We start from the raw sequence: 22,491 nt of genomic DNA on the forward strand, positions 1-22,491 counted from the left end.
ATGGTTTCTTAGATGACTGATCTTTAATGGCTTTAGAAATAGGGGGGGGTGGAAATAAAAGGGTTTATATCAAGTGACACTGCATAAATACAGGGTATAAAATAAGGTTTTTATGTAATCTGTAAGTTCATGTTACATCACTGCATCCATACATAGAACCAGTTGAGATCACGTGACCTCCTCTAACCTGTGGTAGAAAGCTGCTCCCGTGAGGACCATGGAGTAGTCATTGGTCCACTTGGAGGTGTAGCCCCAGCGAGATCTGGAACTATCCCAGTAGTGGCTCCTCGCTGGATAACCTACGATACGCTCTGGAAAACTTTGCCATACAATGAAAGCAAAATCCACCTGCAGGGGCGGAGAGAGAGAAGAAAAAGAAGAAGACGACAACTGAATATAGAGATAATCAAGCATACGGGTGAAAGGAGTTAAAGCAACATTAGGGAAAAGGAGAAGAAAGAAGAACTCTCTGTCAACTCTCTGTCAGTGAGATTACCCGCTGAAGAATTTCATTACATTTTGTGGAGTGGTGGTGCATGATGTATGAAGAGCCCATCACGTTTTAGAGACAGGAACAAGGCAAGACTTTTATTACCTAATCGAACTTGGTGGACGTTTTTGCCCTCTGAGGCCAAGTCCACGTTAAACTGATCGTATCGCGAGGGACCTTGTAATTCCCACCCTGATACAGAATCCTCATCAACGAAAATCTCCAAAAGCAGCACCCAAAGTTTCTCTCACTGTGCTGACAGTGTGTGCATACCCCTCTGGTGGAAGACATCTTTCAAGTGGGTAAAAGATTGGACCTTGTCCCCCTTGCTGTGTCTCCCTCTGAGGGCTCCACTTCCCCCATAAAGAGGGCATATCATGTGGAGATGTCTCCGGGCTGTGGTGACCTTGAAGAAGCCGAGGCTTCCTGAGAAAGAGCCAGCTCTGAATTCCAAAACACCACTGAGATGTTACGGGCCGATACACCCGAGAAAGGGAATTAGCACACGCTGGAATACTTAGTAACGAACACACACACAGACACACACAGACACACACACCATCTCAAGAGCTGAGAGAGGAAATTAATTACCAGACTAGCAGAGGGAGACATAGGGACGTCGCAGAAAGTGGATGTTCTTTAGCGATACCTCGTGGCTCCTGTCATGAATCGCATGAGCAATTACTGTAAAGTGGCAGCACTGAGCCGGGAGAAAGGTTGGAGCTGTCATTCTGTGTGTAACCTGTGATGAACCGTACTGTGTGTGTGTGTGTGTGTACATGTGTTTACACTGTATGTGTCAGAAGTGTCTCCGCAGTCATGCTGAAAGGATTAATGATATCATGCAAATATAATTTTGCCCTCAGAGATTTGCAGATTAAAATTGTGTCTGTGTTTGTTTTCTTTCCTTTAGGGTAGGGTTAGAGTTAGGTTTGGGTGAAGTAGTGACATAGTAGTTAACAATAATGATAATGATACATTATATTTATTTATTTCACAAACTCAAAGTTTAACATTAAATTGTTAGGTTTTTTTTTGAACATGTGGTTCTACATGGAATTAGATTTGTGTCAGTATATACAACACTTTTCTTAAGCAATGATCGGAAATTTCGCTTTTGCGATTCTGTTCATGGGCGGGGCTTAGGAAGCTGCCCACTGATTGGCTACTGAGTTTTGGAGCGACAGCTCAATGACCACCACTGGCTTGGAGTCGCTGTCCATCTGGAACTCGTTCCCCCAAGTTTTCCCTACTCGTAATAACCAAAATTATTGTAAGTATATAAAGTTTAGTCAGATTATCTTTGAGATATCACAAATGAGTTTGCTCCAAAAACTCAGTAGCCAATCGGCATGCAGCTTCCTAAGCCCCGCCCATGGACAGAATCGCAAACAAAAACTCAGGGAGCGCAAAGCACAAGCTTGGAGCACAAGTGCAAACGAGTTGGAGTAATAAAATCCAATCATTTTGATTTTGTGATTCATTTTGTGTTAATAACACTGACACAAATCTTATTCCATAGTTCCATCGACATATTGTCAACAGTGACTTTGCTGAGCTTGCGGTCACAGTGTGCAGCTATTTTTGTTAACCTGCCTGCGAGCTGAACACTCACTCTCACTGATATCATGGCTGCCATCAGGGACAGTAGGAAAAAAACCAAAACGATTTTAGCCACTCACCAAAGGGTTTACCTAATAAATCATTTCATCCTAAGTCTATCTACAGTATAAAAGAACATGGTCGGCCCTTTCTCTCACCGTTAGACAGCCTTTTTCGGCCTGAAAACTGAAATCCATTCACAATAACTGCATTTTTATCTACTGGTAAGCCATTAAGGTGAATCTGAACAGTGTATTTTAACAATAGATAACATATTTGGACTTAGTGATGGAGGCAACTGTGGATCAACAACACCAGTGTGCTGTGATTGAGAAATGCTGATTTACTCTATGGACGTGCAGAGAATTAGTCTGTATACAAACTTTGGTTTCCGGATAGAAAAGGCTGCATGATGATGAGTAAAAACATCTAATATACAGTATATTCCCCAAAATGTGTTTTTTTTTCTTGATGCACCTTTTATTTTCCATATGTATCTAAACTGTTAAACTGGGATTCATACAAAGAACCATTTTTGCTGTGAGGCACAAATGCCGCTCACCATTTCTGAGTATAATATAATGTAATAATCCCTTAATTGGTTATAGCAACTTAATGGTCTATCGTATCATATATGATATTGTTGATATTTTCAATATTGCACATTCACAGATGTGAAAATGCCTTTTTATTATGCATTACCTTTATCTTTACTGTCTTTGCTGCTGTGACACTGTCAATTTCCCCGTTGTGGGACTTATAAATTACTATCTACATATAAATACAATTCTCACTATATGAGGTCCCACTTTTTAAACTATCATGACCCAAATCGAAATATAAATCATGACAAGAGTACATTCGTGCATAATGTAGTGACATTTTCACTCACTCCTAATTCTGTATTTGTTTGGTCTTCGTGAACAAAAACCTACATCATTTATATATGCTGTGTCATTCATTGGAAAACCGGTTCTGTCAAGCAAAACTATCAGAGGGGAGCGTTTGTGTGTATACAGCAGCACTACACCTATGGGTTGGGACAAGACGGGTCATATACACATAAATCTTCAGTAATATGTTGGGAAAACTCTGCAATTATGTTATGAGGAGGCAAAAATAATCTTCCATGACCAATCTGAGGGACCCAACCCAGTGCAGTGTTTGGGAATCATTATAACCTCAGAACTATTTTTAGTTCTGTGCGTATACAATATCCACAGCAACTTTTATTGGAGCAGAGTTTTCCAGAACTCTTTCCATGCCAGATTGTGTGATACATACTAACAGATTCTACAAGGCCAGTATTGATCCATGGAGCAGAGGGTCAATCCCGCAATAGATCTGTTACAAATCTCTCCTGACATTTGGGTTTAACATGTCCAGTGTTGTGAGACGAAAAGGGGGGGTTACATCATATTTTTAGAGCCCGTTTCCTCCCTCGGCACGTGCTCCGCTCCAATAATGTTTGGAGAAGTTCAATTTCAATCTGTTTTCTTTTATTCTGCTGCGCCTATGAAGCGATGCCACTGCAGTGCTTTCAATGTCAACTTGTGTGTGCTTTCAGGATGATATAAAAGTGAGGGGAAGAGTGTCTTAAACTCGATTTTGTATCCAGCAAAGTTTGCAATCAGGTCTCAGCGTGATGCAAAAAAACCCCAGATAGGGCGTGAGGTCTACAGTGCAGGGTTGTTGTCGTCAACATTTCTTTGAATTACAGCTCCTTTCACCTGCTACTCTCAGCGGTACACTGTCTGGTCTGGTCTGTGAGGCACTTAAAGCGCCCGCTCCGATCTGGTAGCATTTAAAAACAAAACAGCGTCCTGTCAAACTGTCTACCTCCTAAAATTATCTGGTGTCAACTCAACCTAGACTTTCTTTCTTTGATTGCAATAGCTCTTCTTATGAGAGTGGGAAATACACAAAACTGTCATCTACTGCTCCCTATACACCCACCCAGGTCGTATTAAATAGTAATTACTATGTAAAATATAGGGTAAATTTGGAACTGTGGAGGTTAATCAACACTTACTATACTATTTGCATATGTCGTGTAGTTCATTTGAAACCATTGGGATTCTACTACTCGGAAACACCTTGGAAACAGTGTTGCTAACCATAATTAATGTGTGAATTTTGAGGCTTGTCTTCACAGTAATGACACCCCTTTTTTTTTGTTGTTAACAACTCTACTTCAAGTGAGGAAAAATCGAGGGCTCAAGCTTGGAGAAATATCACTCTGAGGTTGTGAAATGATGTTCAGAAATCATTTTAAACCCGCTGTGATATGTCACACTCTGTAGGAACAAACAGAATAATGTAGAATGATGACTCCGGAGGCAGCGCAGCAGCGAGCTGTGGGAGAGGCTTCACCTACCGGAACATCACCATATCTTGTTGTTATTGTTTTCATGAGGCTGAGGCGTGAGCTCACGATCTCGCAAAGGAAACATGAAAAATATGAATCTCGCCGTGTTTAATTCATAGAATAAACATAAATTACATGTGGCGAGATTCATATTTAGTGAATGCAAACAAAAATACAAGTACCTATATTTTTGGAGGTATGTTTGGTCTAATCGGCCTGATTTAATTACTTTCCAAAAGCATAGTTATTGTGTTTTTCATCACGTGACTAAGATTGTTTACACCGCCATGTTGGCAGGATTAGCAAAAACTGCAAAGATGAATGGCGCCAGTAGCATTTTTAAGCCGTCTGGAGTTCACAGTGCACCTAAAGTTAATGGATTTCGAACCATATATCGCAAAACCTGACAGACCGAATATATCTGAGCCTTATACCGCCCCCTGGTGCTTTTCACAAGTCTGGAAACAGCCATAGAGGACATGCTTCCAGACCCTCAGTCTACTCCAGAGAACGCTTACTACTGCAGTAAAGGCATGTAAAATAAACACGATATTAGTAACCTGTTTGTGAATTTGCGTGATGGCAGTGATCCATCCTCGCTACCACTCAGCATCTTTGGTAAAATGTCTTCCCTTTACTCGACCTTGACTCTACATCATCTTTAGTTTTTATGAATACAACTGGCAAACACAAATATTGCCTGTCGTGTACTGTACGTAGCATGTATAGATTTGAACTGTAAGGCTTCCTGCCAAAATGGCATAGTTTAGGTTACCGAGAAATGCACAACGGGATTGCTTGACATTAGCTACTGAAACTATATCACCTCAAGACCTCATGGTATACTCCACACTGAGCATCTGAACATAAACAAAACTATACTGTCATACAACAGATGGAGAAAATCCCCATATACTGTATGCCTACACAATTTATGTTTTTTGTGAGGATATGATCAGCGCCTCTAAATTGGAGGTCATGGTTCTTAGTAGGAAATCGATTGCCTTTTCGGAGTATCTCGTGGTCTTCTTCACGACTAAGGGGAACAACGGAGCATGTGATTGGTTGGAGAATCGGAGTAGGGGGAGCGGTATTGTGTTGTGATGAAAAGGGAGCTGAGCCAAGAGGCAAAGCTCATGATCTGCCAGTCGATCTTCATTCCTACCCAAAATCATGAGAAGAGTCCTCAGAAGGGTGGCTAGGTTCCCTTAGAGATAGGGTAAGCTCAGCAACCCAGGAGGGATTCGGAGAAGGGCCACTGCACCTTTATGTGGAAAGGAGCCAGTTGAACCTGGTAAAGATGCCACAGGGGCACCTCTCTAGGTAGGTGTTCCTGTCATGTCCAACTGGGAGGAGACCTAGGGGCAGACCAAGGACTCGGTGGTGACCAATCTCCTCACTGGCATCAGACCACCTGGGGAACCCCCAGTCAGTGCTTGATGATGTGGAAAGTCTTGGGCCCCCTGCTAGAGCTGCTACCCTCGTAACCAGATCCCAGATAAGCGGTTGACGATGATGGATGGTGTTGACACTGGTCACTTTTGACCCGAAACACTGAAACAATTAATGGTTCAAGGAACAAAGTGACATGTACCAAATATTCATATGTATTACTTGAACCTTTGGTAATATCACAGTCTTCTCTTTGAATTTATGACTATTGTGACAGATGGCTGACAGAAAGTCCATATTGAAACCCCACATGATGATTAAAATAATAATTGCTACAGAAAGTGCTCAGTGACTACATGGTGATTTCTTTAAATGAGTGGAGGATTACAGCTCTGCTCCACTGCTGTTGGAAAACCATTTCCATATGCGCCACACTGGAAATGTCTTCCAAAGGGCATAATGCAGCAGCATGCTTGGTCGCCCAATGCGAGACAAAAGCTTTGTCAGGTTTTCTTTTCAGTCATTTCCTCGTCTCTAATCTCTCTTTGTGGGATTACCGCACATTTAATGAGCTGAAACAGTGTCATTATGAAATTGGCACCCCTATTCTTCCTGTAAGGGTATTATAATATGAAAAGTCCTAATAAAACAATTGTTCTCTTTTGCACATTTTCACTCACTTGACATATTTCATCCCCTTTGAATAAATCCCCTCACCGCGTTAAAAGGGCAATTAGAGCAACGGGTGGTGAGCACAGCGAAGATTCACTCCACGTTCTCTTTACGATCCTTCCGTCTCTCTCTCGACATCTTTCTCCTCTCGTTTTCCAGAAAAGTAAGTCGTGTGCCCATAAAGGTTTAGCTGTAGAAATTCACTCTTACTGCTGTGCCACAAATTGTAGTGCCATAAAGTGTAATTGTGATCCCATTAGCGTACAAAAGGTGAACATTGACTTGCTCTGATCAATAAAACATCTCAGAGTTTAAAGATATATTGGATCTCTCGGGCTCATTGGGCCTCACAAACCATTAAGGATCACATCGCTTACCCGCTGAAAATCAGCAGAGAAAAAAAGCCTGATACGCGCCATGACTTTCAAAGTATAGCGGCTCTAATTTAGCATCACAAATGAGCTGTTCCCCATCATTTGACCAGTTTGAAACAAAAGCAACTTTCAAAAAAAAATAAAAAAATACAGGTTACATGTGATTTAAAACATTATTTGAGTGTCGGAATATAAAAAAGTAATGAGTCATTTTAAATGTTTATACTGTGTGAAAATACTGTGAATAAAGATTATGAAGTAATTTAATGACTTTGGTAATGGTGATCACTTGGCGATACACAGAGACTATTTTGGCAGTAATGTCTCAGATTATCGCTTGAACAAAGCATTTAAACGAAACACAAGTGGAAATATAATGCTTCCTCAGTGCACAAGTATAAATAAATGACAAACCTAAATGAAGTGCAGACGCTTCTTTGACTGAGGCGGTGATTTTGGAACAGAATTATAGACGCTAAATGTCTTTTTCTGACTGTCATATCAAATGTGTAGCTGGATTTGTCTCATCATGTTTGTCACTGTGACTGTTGGCCTTTCTCCAATAGTCCTTGAACCCCCTTTTGTTTCATTTTTTTGTGGTTTAATGTGACCGGGGCATTTTAATTAATCATCGCTAATTCATCTCATCAAAAGGGTAAGTGATTAAAGATAAAAAGCTGTTTAATGACTCCCAATATACAGTCTACTTTTCAGCAGAACAGTTCAGAATATTGCTGAGAACAAACCACAAATGACAACATAAGTGGAAAAATGCAGTAATTCTTCTTTACGGATTCTCTTTCCGAAGTAACAAGTGACATTTTAATCAAAGGACTATCCTGCTTTTGGACAGTGTAACGATACAGACACACAGCTCTTGTAAAACTCTGTGAAAATATCGCTTTATTTCTTTTTTTATTATTATATTTCCCTGTTCTAGTCTCTTGTTCACTCCTCTCCGTCCCCACTTGTTTATTTTCATCTTGCCTTTTCTTTTGTTGTTTTTTTCTTCCCTTTCCTTCCTATTATGTAAACTTGAGAGAGAGTATGTGATCTTTACACGATCTATCCAAACATCACACATTGCAGAGTAATTTAATTAAGTCTGTTTTTTTTTTCGAGTCTTGACACCGTTGATCACAGCTCTTTGTTTCTTTTATTTTTCAGTCCGATGTCAAACTCTAATGCTATCCTACACCTTCTCTGCTCCTGCGTTGTTTAATGCCGTGTGATGCATTTGGAATAGTGCTTTTAAAGGCAAAGCACATTTTGTGCAGGTCCCGCTCAGTGGTCGTTGCACTGCTGCGGCAGATTGAGGCAATTCATTTATTTGTAATGAATGGTATTCATGACTGCGTGGACTGACTGCCTCATTTCAGCAAGGATCAATATAGTGCTAAGACATCGCCACCTTTTGCCACTGGCTGACATAAAACCACACGGACTGGAGCTGCTTAGGGAAACATTTGCACGGGCGACTTTTCACTCGCTGGAGTTTTGCAAAGTTAGTTGACTTTTCTTCTTCCCACTTTCAGCCTATTATGCAGTTAGTTGTTTCCAAAGAACTAACCGGATTTGTTCCCCTGAAAGTCAAGGTACTTATTTCTATAAAAGTGCAAAATTAATTGAATATGAACGTTCACTACTGCTCATGCGTGGAGGGGTCCACCATCTTTAGAGGGGTATTAACAGCAACTCAACTTGGACAAATGTCACAAAAACAATTGCTGCCTGATTTGCACCAGACATGCCCCACCCTTAACATTTCCATGGAATACAAACAAAGCTGTCCAAGACGGCAGTGTGTATACATGGAAATGTAAAGACAGTTTAGCTGCCCCAGAATGCAGCAATGTAATGTTTTTGTGACATTTGTCCATGTGTTGTCGTATATAGCTGCCCAAGATGGTGGACCCCACGGCACATGCGCAGTGCAAATCGGGTAGTGACAATGAGGACGTATAAACTCCCAAAGTTAGCATTACATTTACAAAACACAGACACTTCCTCCCTTTACCTACAAATCTTCTCCATCCCTCCATCCATCAATAACGTGATACATACAGTATTTTTATAATAGTTATTTAATAATAGTATTAATAATATTAATATTTAATAATAGTATGGATGCAGAGAAGCTCATATGTTTTGTTGAAAGCACCCATTTCAAAATATGACCATTAACGCATACATATATACTTCATGTTTGTTTTTACAGGTGTGTATCCACTCTATGATTTTCATTGGTCAAACAATTCAGCGGAATATGTCATAGTTAGCTAAAACCAGTAGTTTTAACCAATTCCTAAACCTCCTTTGACCTTAGCTAGCTACAGTTAGCTCAGAGCTAGCTGTAGCTAATAATATCTGCCACATGTGTTATTTAACATGTCAAGGTCATAGCTGCTAGCTAGCTGGCTAACGTCACGCTAATCAATTATCAATGACAGAAGCTACTACATGTAACTACAATGTGAGTAAGGAGTTTAGGGCTTTGCTAGCAGTTAGTTAGCACTTGATTTCCAGCATGATTTTAGGCCATGTTTTCTCTTTTTTTTTGTCTCAATTGTTTCGTAAGTTAGGTATTTAACAGCGTTTGTGTGATTGTCTCAACCAGTTGTGGGTTTCTCTGTTCAGGTGTGTGCAGAACATCGGTGTCGTACCAGCCGCTTGATAATCAGCCACTCACCTCGTTGGTTGAGAGGACCGAGTCTTCATCCAGACTGAGAACGGCGTCAGTGCGGATGACATCGTGGGGATAAAAACGACTGCTCATCGTCTGAAAAAGAAAAGAGAGACAGAGGCGACTGATATTTTTATCCAATTCATCAGAGTCAGAGCCAGTTTAGCGAGAAAGAAATAATCTTTTAAAGCAAATATGCTAATAACTAGAAGCATTTTATAGTTCTCCAGCTGGCAGAGAGGTATATAAAAAAAGAATCAAAGACACATTAACATCCTAAGAGGAAATGTGCTGTTGTTGTTTTTTAAACTCCCTATTGTGTGTTTGTAATTCAATGAGCTGATTTATTTGGTTTTGTGTGAGTCTTTATCAATTCACTGCCCACAAGAAGGTGTAGCAGACCTCGGCCCATTAGCCTAATGAAAACTGCTGATGATATTGACTTGTGGTTGAAGTGTGAATTATTTAAGTGTTTGTGTAGAAGAGGGGAAAAGGAGATTTTGGGAAAAAAACAGAAACAAGAGTTTGGGTGATGTTTCGGAAAAACTGTCGGATCTCTTCCTGGTTTTGACGGCTGCTGTGTTATTAGAGCATTACCCACATGTACAAAAAATATCAGTTGTTTTCAACGCAGTGTGACGTTAAGAGTCAAATCCATTCATTAGCAATCCTCTAACTTCTCAATCCTGGTCCCTGGGATCCACTTCCCTGCATGTTTCAGAAGTTTCCTTGCTCCAGCACACACACCTGATTCAAATAAAGGGCTCGTTATCTGCAGAGTTTGCTGATGAGCTGACAGTTTGAATCAGGTGTGAGTGTTGGAGCAGGGAAACATCTAAAACATGCAGAGGAGTGGCTCCCCAGGACCAGGATTCAGAAAGCCTTTTTCTAACTTATCGTTCACGTGGTTAAAATAGAGTCTCATTTTGAAATTGAACTAAAGGATAATTCTAAAATTTCAAATGGTCATTTTCTATGATTTCAAGTTGCTGACCTAATCTCTTTGTCCAAGACAGATGATGACTCTGATATTTCATTCATTATTTTAAATATATAAGGTGTTCTGAATGCTTGATATGCCAGTATGTATTTGTTTTATTGAGCTGTCATTTGTACTTTTTGTTCCTATGCGTCATATTAGCACTGGTTTTCCAGTTTAAGCTTAAGTATGTGAATGTGTTTCCATGGGAGATGAAAAATACTCCATGGGTAAATCTGACACATTTAAGAGTGTATAATAATCTCTTTTTTAAATCACAAGCTTTGTTAGAGAGAGAGAGAGAGAGTTGATTTGCAAAGTTTGATCCATAACTCCTGTTAAGTTTTCATGTAATTTAAATGAAGCCTTGTGTTAACTACGCTGTCACTGTGGTGACATCTAACATGAGTTCACTATCTGGATTAAAGCAGATTGAATTTGTGCCCCAGTGGGTAAAAATAAGAGGCTTATTTTGAGGAGTACAACACAAATATCTGCAAGGTTAAAACGTCTGCTTCCGTCTCTGGGCTTTAATGAGCCAACGCACGCTGGTTTTCACAAATTCATCACCAAATTGAGTGCAACATCAAACAAATTTGAACGCAAAAATGCCCCCGAATTCCTCAGATTGTTTTGCGAGTGCAGTGAATCACTGCTTCAAGTCAGAAACGTTGGCGGAAAATGGAGTTTTTGACTGGATGGATGCCCAATAATCTTTCTTTTTTAAAAAAAAAAAAACAGCATCACAGTGTAAAGTGACTGACTGCAGTAAATTAAGCCACAAGCGTCATAACCAAACACATTCATCCTCCACTAATGATCTCAATGGAATACATTTATAACTAGGACTGCACGCAGGCATGATAGGGCCTTCGCTGTCTCCCTCACAGCGAGGGCTTTGTTTTTCACAAATTGGCACATTTTTTATGTCTCTCATTTACGTAGGGTGACACCAACATTCAAAATGGCCGACTTCCTGTTGACGGTCGACTTTTTTTCTTCGTCTTGGTCTATAACATCTTCCTGCAAAGTTTCGGGCAACGTACGGGTCCGGGAAGCGTGCCGGGAGTTATGCGTGAAGGATAACAATAAGTTACTCGCAATAATTTGTGCCACGAGCCATTTCGGACTGTACCATTTCGGGGCTCGGGCCTTAATTACAGCACTTAAAGGCGAAGAGGAAACAAGTGCTTCATATAACATACTTTGTGACGTCGTTAGCGTTAGCTCACAGCAATGCTGCCGCGCTCTGACAGAGCTGTTAGCATTGGCCCGTGTTTATTTATTATTACTCACCAAAATGAATTCCCATCACATCCATTTAGAAAATAAAATAATCCTTTCAGTGCAATATTCTGCCTCCTGCTGTTGATGGATTAATGTTGCCCCGTCATGGATTAAATGCTGTGTCAAGAGCTTTTTTTTTTATGAGATACAGAAAAAACACAATATTTCAGCCTAAAACAAAAAAAAATCATCAAACTGAAAGGTAATTAATAAAAATTCCAGCACTGACACTTTCAATTTACTTAATGTCAGGACTGGCACTCGTGTTTCGAAGCCTTATATGAGCTGACTTCAGTCAGTGTTGCGTCCTTTGGCTGGTGTCACTGCTTTTCTGCCTCTGGACGGAGATAAGATCGCACTGAGATCAGTGAACGTTCAATGGTCTGGATCTTATCTTTGTCGCTCTCTGTCCGTCCATTGCCTCTCTTTATTTGCTATGACTCCTGCTACTTTTAAGGGGGGGAAGATACACAATATTTATTGTCCTTCCTGGTGTGAGAGACGATATTTCACAAAGGTTTTAATTCACTTGTAACGTGTTTAATGTATCTTTTCTCATTTCTGAGGCATATTTTTAATTCCTTTAGTCATAATCTGAAAGAAAAACTGTTATTTTAGATAATAAAGCCGTGTTTATAATCCATCACGACACTACTGGGAATTTACACCTTATTATTGAATTTTGTTGGGTCATTTATTATGAATGTTTATTTCAAATATGTCAAAGAGCAAGAAGTGACTGGCAGAAAAGTAAATGTGGATTATAAGGAAATTGCTGCCTTTGTTACTTACACCCCTAAACTTTGGAACACACTACCCTTAGATATTAGAGAATTCAGCTCACTAGATATTTATTTAATTTTACTTTTTACTCTAGCCTTCACCTAGCTCCATTTTATTCCACCCTGTGTTGACTTCTATTTGCATTTTGTTTTGTTTTTTAAACTTTTTGGAAATAGAGAATATTCATTGCGAGGACCATCACTCTGCGGTCACTCAGCCGCTCTGACCTTCACTTCAATCAGATTCAAACATTAGGTCCCGCTTGACCTTTTAATCTCCGCACTTTATTTTTTATTTTTTGCTCTTCTGGTATAATTTAAATGCATAGCCGAGGAGCCGAGGATCAATGTCAAAGATTAATTTATCAATATTAAATTGCGGGTGTGGAGGGGGAAAAGGCAGCGCGCCCGGCACAGAGCGGTGATTGATGAAGGTGAGACGGAGTCAACATTACTACCGCCGAGTCCATGGATCACTCCTTTGATAATATTGATGGGTGAGGGTCATAAAATGCTTACCGCGCAGTAGCTTCACACAAACCACAGGGCTGAGCTGAGGAACCCGAGGAACTTTTCACAATCCCCCACTTTTAATGCTTAATATAAATATTGATTTATGTTTTTTTTTTCCACAGTCAAAAATGCTGTTTTCTGATGCAGGGGTTGGGTTATGCATCGCTCCTACGAGTCTTACATTTTCCTGTTTGAATGGAAAGTTTGGGGGTTTTGAAGCAGGGTTGGGCGGGTATATATATACATATATATATATATACATATAGGTATATACATGTATGTATATATATATATATATATATATATATATGTATATACATATACATGTAGAAAATGAAGCAAATAACCCCCCAAAAAATCATAATAAATTAAATAATAATAACTAGAATCGCTTTATGTCTCGTTCCATCTTAGTCTGATGTCACTATACCAGTGTGAGGAAGAGGGTGGCAAAGGATCTTATTAGGAATAAATCTACCTCCTGTGAAAAGTCCGTAGCTGACTTAGCTCGACGACACTACTGCCTTTTTAACATTGGTGATAATAATGGTGTTACTTGGTATAAATACATTAAGAACCACTGGTTTATAATGCCATATTTTTAATATCTGAAGTTTACGACGCTACCATAGAAGCTCCGTGTTATGATTCCCCCTCACAGTTCTTCTCTCCCTCCTTCTCCTCACCAACCAGCCACTCCCTCCTCACCAGCCACTCCCTCCTCATCAGCCACTCCCTCCTCATCAGCCACTCCCTCCTCATCAGCTCAACTCCACTCACCTGTTCACAGCAGCTGCCCCTGATCACTAATCAGCCCACTATATATACTCCTCTCCACCATGCAGTCACTGCCACATTGTTCTATGTTGTTTGTACTAGTCGTACCAGTGTTTTTGGACCGGTTCCCCCGGTTTCGACCCTGCCTGTCCCCGACCCGTCTGCGATTCTGCCTGCCCCCCCGCCTGTCTTCGTGACGGGACAGCTCAGCCTCAGGTCCATTTCCTGCTATCTCCTCAGTGTCTGTTTGCGACTTCAGCCACAGTGATCACCGGCTGCGCCCCACGAAGCAATTTCATACCAGTGTGCTGTCTTTGAACTGTCCATTAAAAAGGTGAAGAATAAAAGTCATTACCGACTGTCTGTCTGCCTACGTGTGCTGCATTTGGGTCCTCCCCCGACCCGTTACACTATGTTCTTCATTCCGAAAAGTTTTGCTCCGATTGGAGTTTACAATTCCATCGTGTACATGGTCGCAAAAATAATTCTTATGACTTTAATGTTACAAATTGTGTGATATTATAATATTAAGGCATCAATTCAGGATTTCTTTGAAAAGGTGTGCGCGAGTGTGAAGAAGGGGGTCGTAAAAGAGTGGAGACAAAAACGAGGTTCAGGAACGAGAGGAAGTAAAGTGTGTGTGTGTGTGTGTGTGTAAAGTATCCACTCAGCATTACAGAGCAGATATACTCATATAACCAACAGCATGTTACTGCTCCGCAGAGGCAAACAACAGACTCTGTGTGTGTGTGTGTGCAGTTATTACAGAGAGGAAACAGCAGCGGGTTCTTGGGAAGGAAAATACGCCGGCGAACACGAGCTGCGTGTGACAGTGTGTATGTACTGTAATAACACATGACTAAGTATGAGACAATAATGTGTGTGTGTGTGTTACAGGAAAACAAGGCAATTGCATCAATTAGACGACAAAAGGATCCAGATTAGAGAAGGAAAACGCAGAGGAAGAGGAGTTTATTTTTAGGATCAAACTTGCATATTTAATCTAACCCTCTTGTTACCACCATGATAATGAGGCCGCCTGGATTTATTTAGATTTTATGGCTTTTTTCCAAGACAACTTCAGCTTTCCATATAAGGCAGTTATTCACACGGGTTTCATAGAACCAGGGTTATTTCTTAACCTAAAGTCATAGCAGAGACCATCACAGTCAGCTGCTTTAAATACAAATATGTATTTATATGAATCTAAAGAGAGCTGAGAGAGAAAATGTTTTGTTATCATTGTTTTTAGACACTTCTCTGCAGAAATATCACGTATTATGTCTTTAAATTGATGCTTGACTCTAATAAAACCCACTCACTCAGAGTTTGTCTCAAGCAGTAAAAATATCACCACCCCCAATAGACTTTAATGAACACAATGACATTGTTTAATGCAGTGCACAACAACTCTATATTCTCCACTCGTATGTAATCATTTGCATTATTGTATTTCTTTTATTCAGTATTTTTTCTTTTTTAAATCAATGCAGCCAAGTACACTATTCAGACCTGCAGAGGGAGACTGGAGTTATTCTCCGTGCATTTGCAGACAATAAACTGTTGACATGGCAGCGAGTTTAATTGGGAAAAAGGTTGTTCTCTGTGACTTTTATTTATTATAATTATTCTGTACTTATCTGTTAACTGTAACATGTTTGTATTTTAACCATTGGATCACAGAGCATTTCGGCCATTACAATGATTAAACATACAGCTTATACAGAGGCTATAAGAATCTGCAATATAGAGTGTCTTATATTCTTATTTTCCAGCACAACCTATACAAAAAATGTCATTTTCACCAACTATATGTACACAACTGAGCAAAAAGTATTAAAAATGTTTAAAACTGGATTGAATTTGTGAAATTTGATAAATATGTCAAAGTTCAAAGTGCACTTGTATGGAACTAGATTTGTGTCAATATTTTCAAACAACACTTTTCATGAAACATAAAATGACTCACGCCAAAATTCAGTAGCCAATCAGTAGGCAGCTTCCGAAGCCCTGCTTATGTATTGTTTCAAACAATAAAATACAATATTGTATTTTATTTACAGTATATTAAGTTGATATTTTATTTACTTTGTGAAAAGTGTTGTTTGAAAATATTGACTCAAATTTGATTCCATACACTTGGCTCATTTTTATGAACAAAAAGAAAAGAAAAAACGGTCTAACTTTGTGTCTTCTGCTAAATTATTGCTACTTTATATCATTACTAATAACGCAGTACAAAATTAATCATAACTTTGACACAACACATAAGAAGACAGTATTTTTTAAAGCCTAAATATGTGACCTATAAACACACACCCCCAGGATGTCCATATAAGGAGTTGTGTATTATTCCCACGGCAAATTACGATGGGTGCTGTGTGAGCACTAAGGGTTAATAGTCTTTATACATCAAAAAATCAAAAGAAATGCAACAGAGAAGTTTATTATAAAAATATTTAAGCATTTTTTGTATTTTGTCAAAATATTTAGGAAAATTATTCCCAATATTCAACCACTTACTCTGATTGTGTTGACTTTTAAATCCTCTCTCGCTCGTTTCATGAATCTAAGCTAAAAGGCTGATATTTTTTCCAATTTTCATCAGAAAGTCTTATGTTTTATTAAAAGGGATAGTGCTCGGCAGCAGCTATGTAAAATAAAAAAAAAGAAATAAGTCGGGCGACGTCACCTTGGTCTGCCCTTCAATGACAGTGAGAGGCACGCTGGTGGAGGGCCACTTGTCCCTGGGAGGTAAAGGCTTGTCACAGTTCCATAAAACCACAATCTGTGCGAGGGAGAGGAGCACAGGGAGTCGGGGAAATATCACACACAGTAGATCATCGACACTGCAACAACACTAAAGGTTCTGTAGTGTGTTTTGTGTGTGTAACTGAAATAAAGACATTCATTCATTCATTCAAATGAATTCAAAACACAACATATTTGAAGCCAAAGGTTGGCCCTGTGCTGTTAAGCAAAAACTCTTGTGTGTGTAAAATGGAGGGTTGGGGAGTAGCTGCAAAACAAAAGCTAAAGATACCTGCAGGGCACATCCTCTGGCCACGGCCTCGTCAGCATTCAGTGTAGTGCTCAATTCCTTCCCGAAGAATTTGCTGATTCTCTCTTTGACAGCGGGGATCCTGGAAGCACCACCCACTATCTCAACTGCATAGATGTCTTCCTTTTTTAGCTCTGATGGAACAAATGTATTTTTTTTTTTAGGGAACATGAAATGGTGAACAAGAGGACACTGAATTCTTCAAACAGGGAAACGGGAGCAGAGATGTCAGGTAAAAAAAAGTGATGTGAAGTACAGCTTGGAAAATAATACTCACTGGCATATTCCAGCAGACTCTGCAGAGGAGGCTCGACTCGGGCCAAAACATCAGCACACATTTCTTCAAAGTGACCCCTTGTTTAAGAGAAAAGTAACTGTCAAAGTAAGAAAATGACAACCGATAGGAAATGTTGAAAGAAGCTTCACGTTGGCCTACCTGTTCATACGTCCAGAGACGTCAATGTCATTCATGAAGCACTCAATGTTAAGCGGTAGGTCTGAGGAGTTGGCGCTCATCAGTTTTTTCAGTTTTTCACACTCCTGGTACAGCCTGACCAAAGCCCTGGGCTTTGACTTGACATCGAGCTTGTACTTTTTACCAAACTCCTCACAGAAATGCTTGACCAGTGCTTCATCAAAGTCCTTTCCTCCCAACTCTGGGTCACAGGCTGTAGCGAGGACCTGAGAGACACAAAGAAGAAGCCAACAAAGAGGTAAGGTTACAAAAAGTCCTGTCTTACATAGATACATAGTGAAGTTACAGGTGATTGCTGCCATTATGTTATTATTATTCCTAATAACTAATCAAACAGCTACGTGACCCACATAAATGGTGTGACATCTGTGTAGCTTAGCAATAAAGTACACATAAGAACAACACAACACAGTAAACAGAGATCAGCAATGGAGGGCATCCAGCATCCCAATGTCTTTGCCACCCTATAGGAGCCATACCACTGTGCTTGGTACCCCAATTAAAGGGTGCCAAAAACTGGGATGTATGGAAGGTACGATTACTTTGGTACCTTTCTCAACATTTGCCAATGAAAACGCAAAAACTGCATGACATATTGCACTGAATCCATCTGTTCTGCTTGGTGGAAACAGGGCTTTTCCAGTCGGACATGTGTTAGTCCTGCATATATTTTACAATAAAGCTTTGTAGAAAAGAAATTCATAGAAAAGGAAAAAGGAAACTGTAAAAGTAAAAAGTGCTTTTATACTGAAATGGCACCAGGATTTGTTTCATGACATATGCCACGGCTAAAGATCCCTTTTACCATCTATTTTGCTGTGAAACGAGCGGCCCTGCGTGCAAAACTGAGTTCTATTTCCAAAAAAAGGACAAGGTGGTGCACTCACATTTGTGAGACACGGGTCTCACATGGGCAGTGTAGGCGCTCTAATAAATTAACACATCTGCCTAAACAAAAAACAAAAATTCCGTGATGCAGACATGCTGGACACTCACTCAGTGTAAACCTGGCCTTATCTAATGTTACCAGCATCTAGACTGGGACAGTGACATCTGGACATGTGACAGGGTTTAGAGTTTCAGTAGTGCTCGCAAGATGCTGAACAAAGTAAAAAAAAAAAAAAAAAAAAAAATTCTAGAATAAGAAAGGGAAACTATGATATCGCAGGTGATTTCCTAATTCTTCCCTTTCTGTTGTCATATATGTTGTGAAATATGAAAATCATATTCAACACAGTTGTAAAGGAATAAACAATAATTGAATGCACACACCTTGAGTTTGCCCTTGTTAAATGCACACACTGATGTCTGGAATCCAGAATGGCCCACATCCACAAACACCACATTTCTGGCCTTCTCCTCAGGAGCAGGCAGATCCTGTTTATAGATTCCATATGCTAATGCAACTGTAGGGAGACAGTTAAAATATTAGTCAACATTCAAAGTGCTGGAATGACAGTACAGAAAGACAGCCACAGTCAGTGCAGCAATTTCTAACATGACCATCCATGCCCAAGCCCAACCCAAGAAACCCTAGTACAGACCTGCAGTTGTTTCATTCATGAGCCTCAGGCAGTTGAGTCCAGCGATCTGAGCAGCATCGACTACTGATCTTCTCTCGGCGTCAGTGTAGTAGCAGGGAACCTGTTTTATAAGAGAGAGACAGCAGCTTTCATGTAATCAGTTTAAGTAGATTAGATTGTGGCACACATACACTCTGTTGTTGTGGGTGTATCTGCATGCTTTGCACTGATATGCAAGTATGTCATCTTTTTGGACTGCTGAAATTGTTTTCAGTGCATCTTTTCATACTTTCATAAAGTAGGTCATGTGTCTGCTCCACCCAGACAACACTCCTGAATTAGCCCAGTCTTTTTTGTTCCCATACATATCCAACAGTAAAGCTGGGGTGATGGAAAAGCAACACTGGTTATCTATTGTCTTTTTTAACATGTTCATTTATTTGGTGAGGCTGCAGCAACTTCAATCATCTCAGCAGCTCCAATGTTTGGTTGCTCAGTAATGACAGATGTCACAGAAGCACAACCTCACAAGCACCTTGGTTACAAAGGCCAGAGTCAGAACTGTAGCAGCAGCATGTTGATACTTACAGACACAACACAGTCGGCCACAGGCTTCTTCAATGCACTCTCTGCCGTCTCCTTCAGCTTGGTCAGCAGCATAGCAGTGACCTGTTCAATGCTGAACACCTTCTCCTCCTCCATGTACATCACCTTCAGTGACAGAAAAGAAGATGTTTAAAGCAAATGTTAAGCTGCCAATGATAACTGTGGTCACAGTAGTGGAGTTCAATATAAAAGCCACCATCTTGAGGTATTCACAAACAAGAAGCTCATAAATTCATGAAAGCACCAATTGTGGAGATTTCAGAGATGGTGGAGGCTATATATAAGTTTTATTTAGTGAATAAAAAGCAAATATTTGGTAACTTTCTTTGTAGTTTAACATTACAACTAAGGAAATTGTTCATTTTGCCAATGGTCTGATTTTTTCCTTCCATCATGGTGACTTTGTATTTTCTGCTTTACGTTACATGCCTGCCAGCGTGCTACAGTGTAAAACACAGTATCTATCTATCCATCTATAATTTATCAAGAATAGTGCTAATATTAGCGTCCAAGCATCCATTACAACTAAAAACACCATGTACATGGCTTACTACATCACAACCATGAACACACGAGTTCCATTTAAACCACCATATGTTAGCTCAAAATCACTCTTCAGCATGACAGGTGGCTAACTGATAAAAAGCTGATTTCACACAATGGATACATTTGCCCATTCATTTAACCTTATTCCTGAAAAATTAGATAACTTTCCATCTGCTGCAACGTGAGTAGGAAGGAAGGAACTAGAGAAGAGACTAAATGATCTCTGCAGTTGGGCACAAGGGAAAAATGTGCGTGTGTGTGTATAAATCGGTTATCAGCCCAAGTACCCCCGATATATCGGCAAAACGTCCAATATTGTGCATCCCTAGTATCCTATTTGAGGACAAAAGGTAGGAAAACTTGGGGACAATATGACCCAAGAGCCAGATTGTCAAAACAACCACATTTAGTGCTTCTCCAACACACACAAGGTTGTAAACATGCATGCACACAGACCAAAGATGTTCGTATTTGTAGAAATGTTTCTGGACAAAGGCAGATCTGAACTTCATCTATGCTCCATGTCTGCTTCTTTGAAACTGTTCTATAACTCCTAATTTCATGTACTATATTCTTTCAGTCAGCCTTAAAATAATCTTATGCCTTACACCTCCTTGTGATGACAGAGACATTTAAGAGCTTCAGAATGTTCAGATACACAATGTTCTGCTTAAGGTGCAATAAAAAAAACTGTTCGGTCAAAGGCTTTCATTATTTCCAGATATAAAAACTGTGGTTGAGAACAAAATAAAACAGCATCTGAGACATAATAAAAGACTGACCCAAGAAAAAAAAAGGAAGGAAAATAAGTTCAGGAATTGAGATGGTGCATTTCTATGCATTTCTGAAAGAGAATTATATTTGTGTTTTCATGACGGTCCTCTAATCAAAGACTCAGCAGGTCTGCATTGCCAGCATTGGCACTATGTAACTTCTGGTTTTGGGTCCATATCACAAAAAGATCTACAATTACTATCCTGAAGTCTCATCATGTTATTCTGAATGAATATTGAATTTGTTTTCTGTTATCAATTATCCATCTCCATATTTCAATGTTACAGTAGACTGGAACAGCAAAACATTGCCACTGTAAAAAAAAATAAAAAAATATGTTGCTTTAAATGATAAACACTTGCATCTCAGAATCCTGCGCAATGATGACTTTGATATTCCAGTAATCTGACTATACAGTAATACAGCTTATTGTGTTATGTTAAGTGGGAATCACTACAAATCCCCCAGAATGAGAGCAGTGGAAATGTAATATCAATCAAGTACAGTTTATTGGTGCCCCTATTGGTGCCGGGAGAGTAATGAAATTCTAACACGTCAATTTAACTGTGAATCTAGTTTATTCTTCTCTTACCTTGATGCCAGCTGTCCCTGTGGGCATTTGCACAATATCATACACCAAGCTGTTTTTGACACGCTGCACATACGGATCTGAAAATGCCCTGCCATGAAACCTCTTGAACCCTTGGACTGTGTTCTTGCAGTTTGTGACGATCTGTTACAGACAGAAAAACTCCATTAAAAAAATATTAGTACATACATGTGTGGTGTTGAACAAAATGTGTACTATAAGCATGCCTACTACAGATCATGTTCATAACTAATGCTCTATTTAACCACTGGTCCCTGTTCATGGTCATTCAAGACATTATTTTTACAACGTTCCAAAATGATGAATGAAAACATTACCTGGCTTTTTGCAGCTGCTCCAATCGAGCGATTCCGAGGCCCGTAAGAAACAAATGCTCTAAAAAAAACACAAACAGTCATTACTTGGGTAGCTTTTCATATAAACGTGAATGCAACAAGATGACACATAATGATCAAGTGATGAACACAGCAAAGCTTAAATCAAAAAAGCACTGTAAATAAATCTGAATATGACTATATTACATGTTATTAACCTTTCTCTCCCTAGTTTGTGTCTTTCCTTTCTTTCCTCATCTTGCAAGATCCAGTTTCAAGGCTCTTATTATTATCATCATCATTAGCAGTAGAATTGTCATTATTATTATTATTATTTTAATACTATGATTAAAATTGATATCCGTATAATTTTTTTCAACAAGCTCTGCTACTGCTTGTATAAATGACTATAAACATAATTGATTCAGAACTGTCTAGTCTGAACCCATAACGTCCTCCTCCTGGTCTCTTCTGTCTCGACCTCACCTCCTTCGTTCCCTTTCTCCTTTCACCCCAACCAGTTGAGGCAGTTGCCGCACATTTTCAATTCTGGTTCTCTCAGATCTTTTCCTGTTGAATTTTTTTTTTCTCTCCACCAATGCCTCGTGCTCCATCATTGTGTGAATTGTCATGGTTTATCTTCTCTCTATAATACTGTAAAGG

The 22,491-nt window shown here is 39.6% G+C and overlaps 1 protein-coding gene across 1 annotated transcript in view; it reads right to left on the reverse strand.

Moving 5' to 3' along the window:
- Positions 1–22,491, reverse strand: part of LOC122784515 (heat shock 70 kDa protein 4-like) — a 29,779-nt gene that overhangs the window by 6,065 nt on the left and 1,223 nt on the right. The window contains exons 2-12 of the mRNA XM_044049817.1: positions 21,832–21,889; positions 21,497–21,637; positions 19,567–19,689; positions 19,000–19,099; positions 18,728–18,861; positions 17,417–17,661; positions 17,258–17,334; positions 16,891–17,114; positions 16,612–16,707; positions 9,588–9,677; positions 188–348 (exon numbers count right to left, since the gene is read on the reverse strand). Coding sequence (XP_043905752.1) covers positions 188–348; positions 9,588–9,677; positions 16,612–16,707; positions 16,891–17,114; positions 17,258–17,334; positions 17,417–17,661; positions 18,728–18,861; positions 19,000–19,099; positions 19,567–19,689; positions 21,497–21,637; positions 21,832–21,889 — 1,449 coding nt within the window. The remainder of the gene's footprint in view (positions 1–187; positions 349–9,587; positions 9,678–16,611; positions 16,708–16,890; positions 17,115–17,257; positions 17,335–17,416; positions 17,662–18,727; positions 18,862–18,999; positions 19,100–19,566; positions 19,690–21,496; positions 21,638–21,831; positions 21,890–22,491) is intronic.

The sequence above is a fragment of the Solea senegalensis genome, linkage group LG17 (assembly GCF_019176455.1).
Source record: "Solea senegalensis isolate Sse05_10M linkage group LG17, IFAPA_SoseM_1, whole genome shotgun sequence".
Taxonomy (NCBI): Eukaryota; Metazoa; Chordata; class Actinopteri; order Pleuronectiformes; family Soleidae; genus Solea; species Solea senegalensis.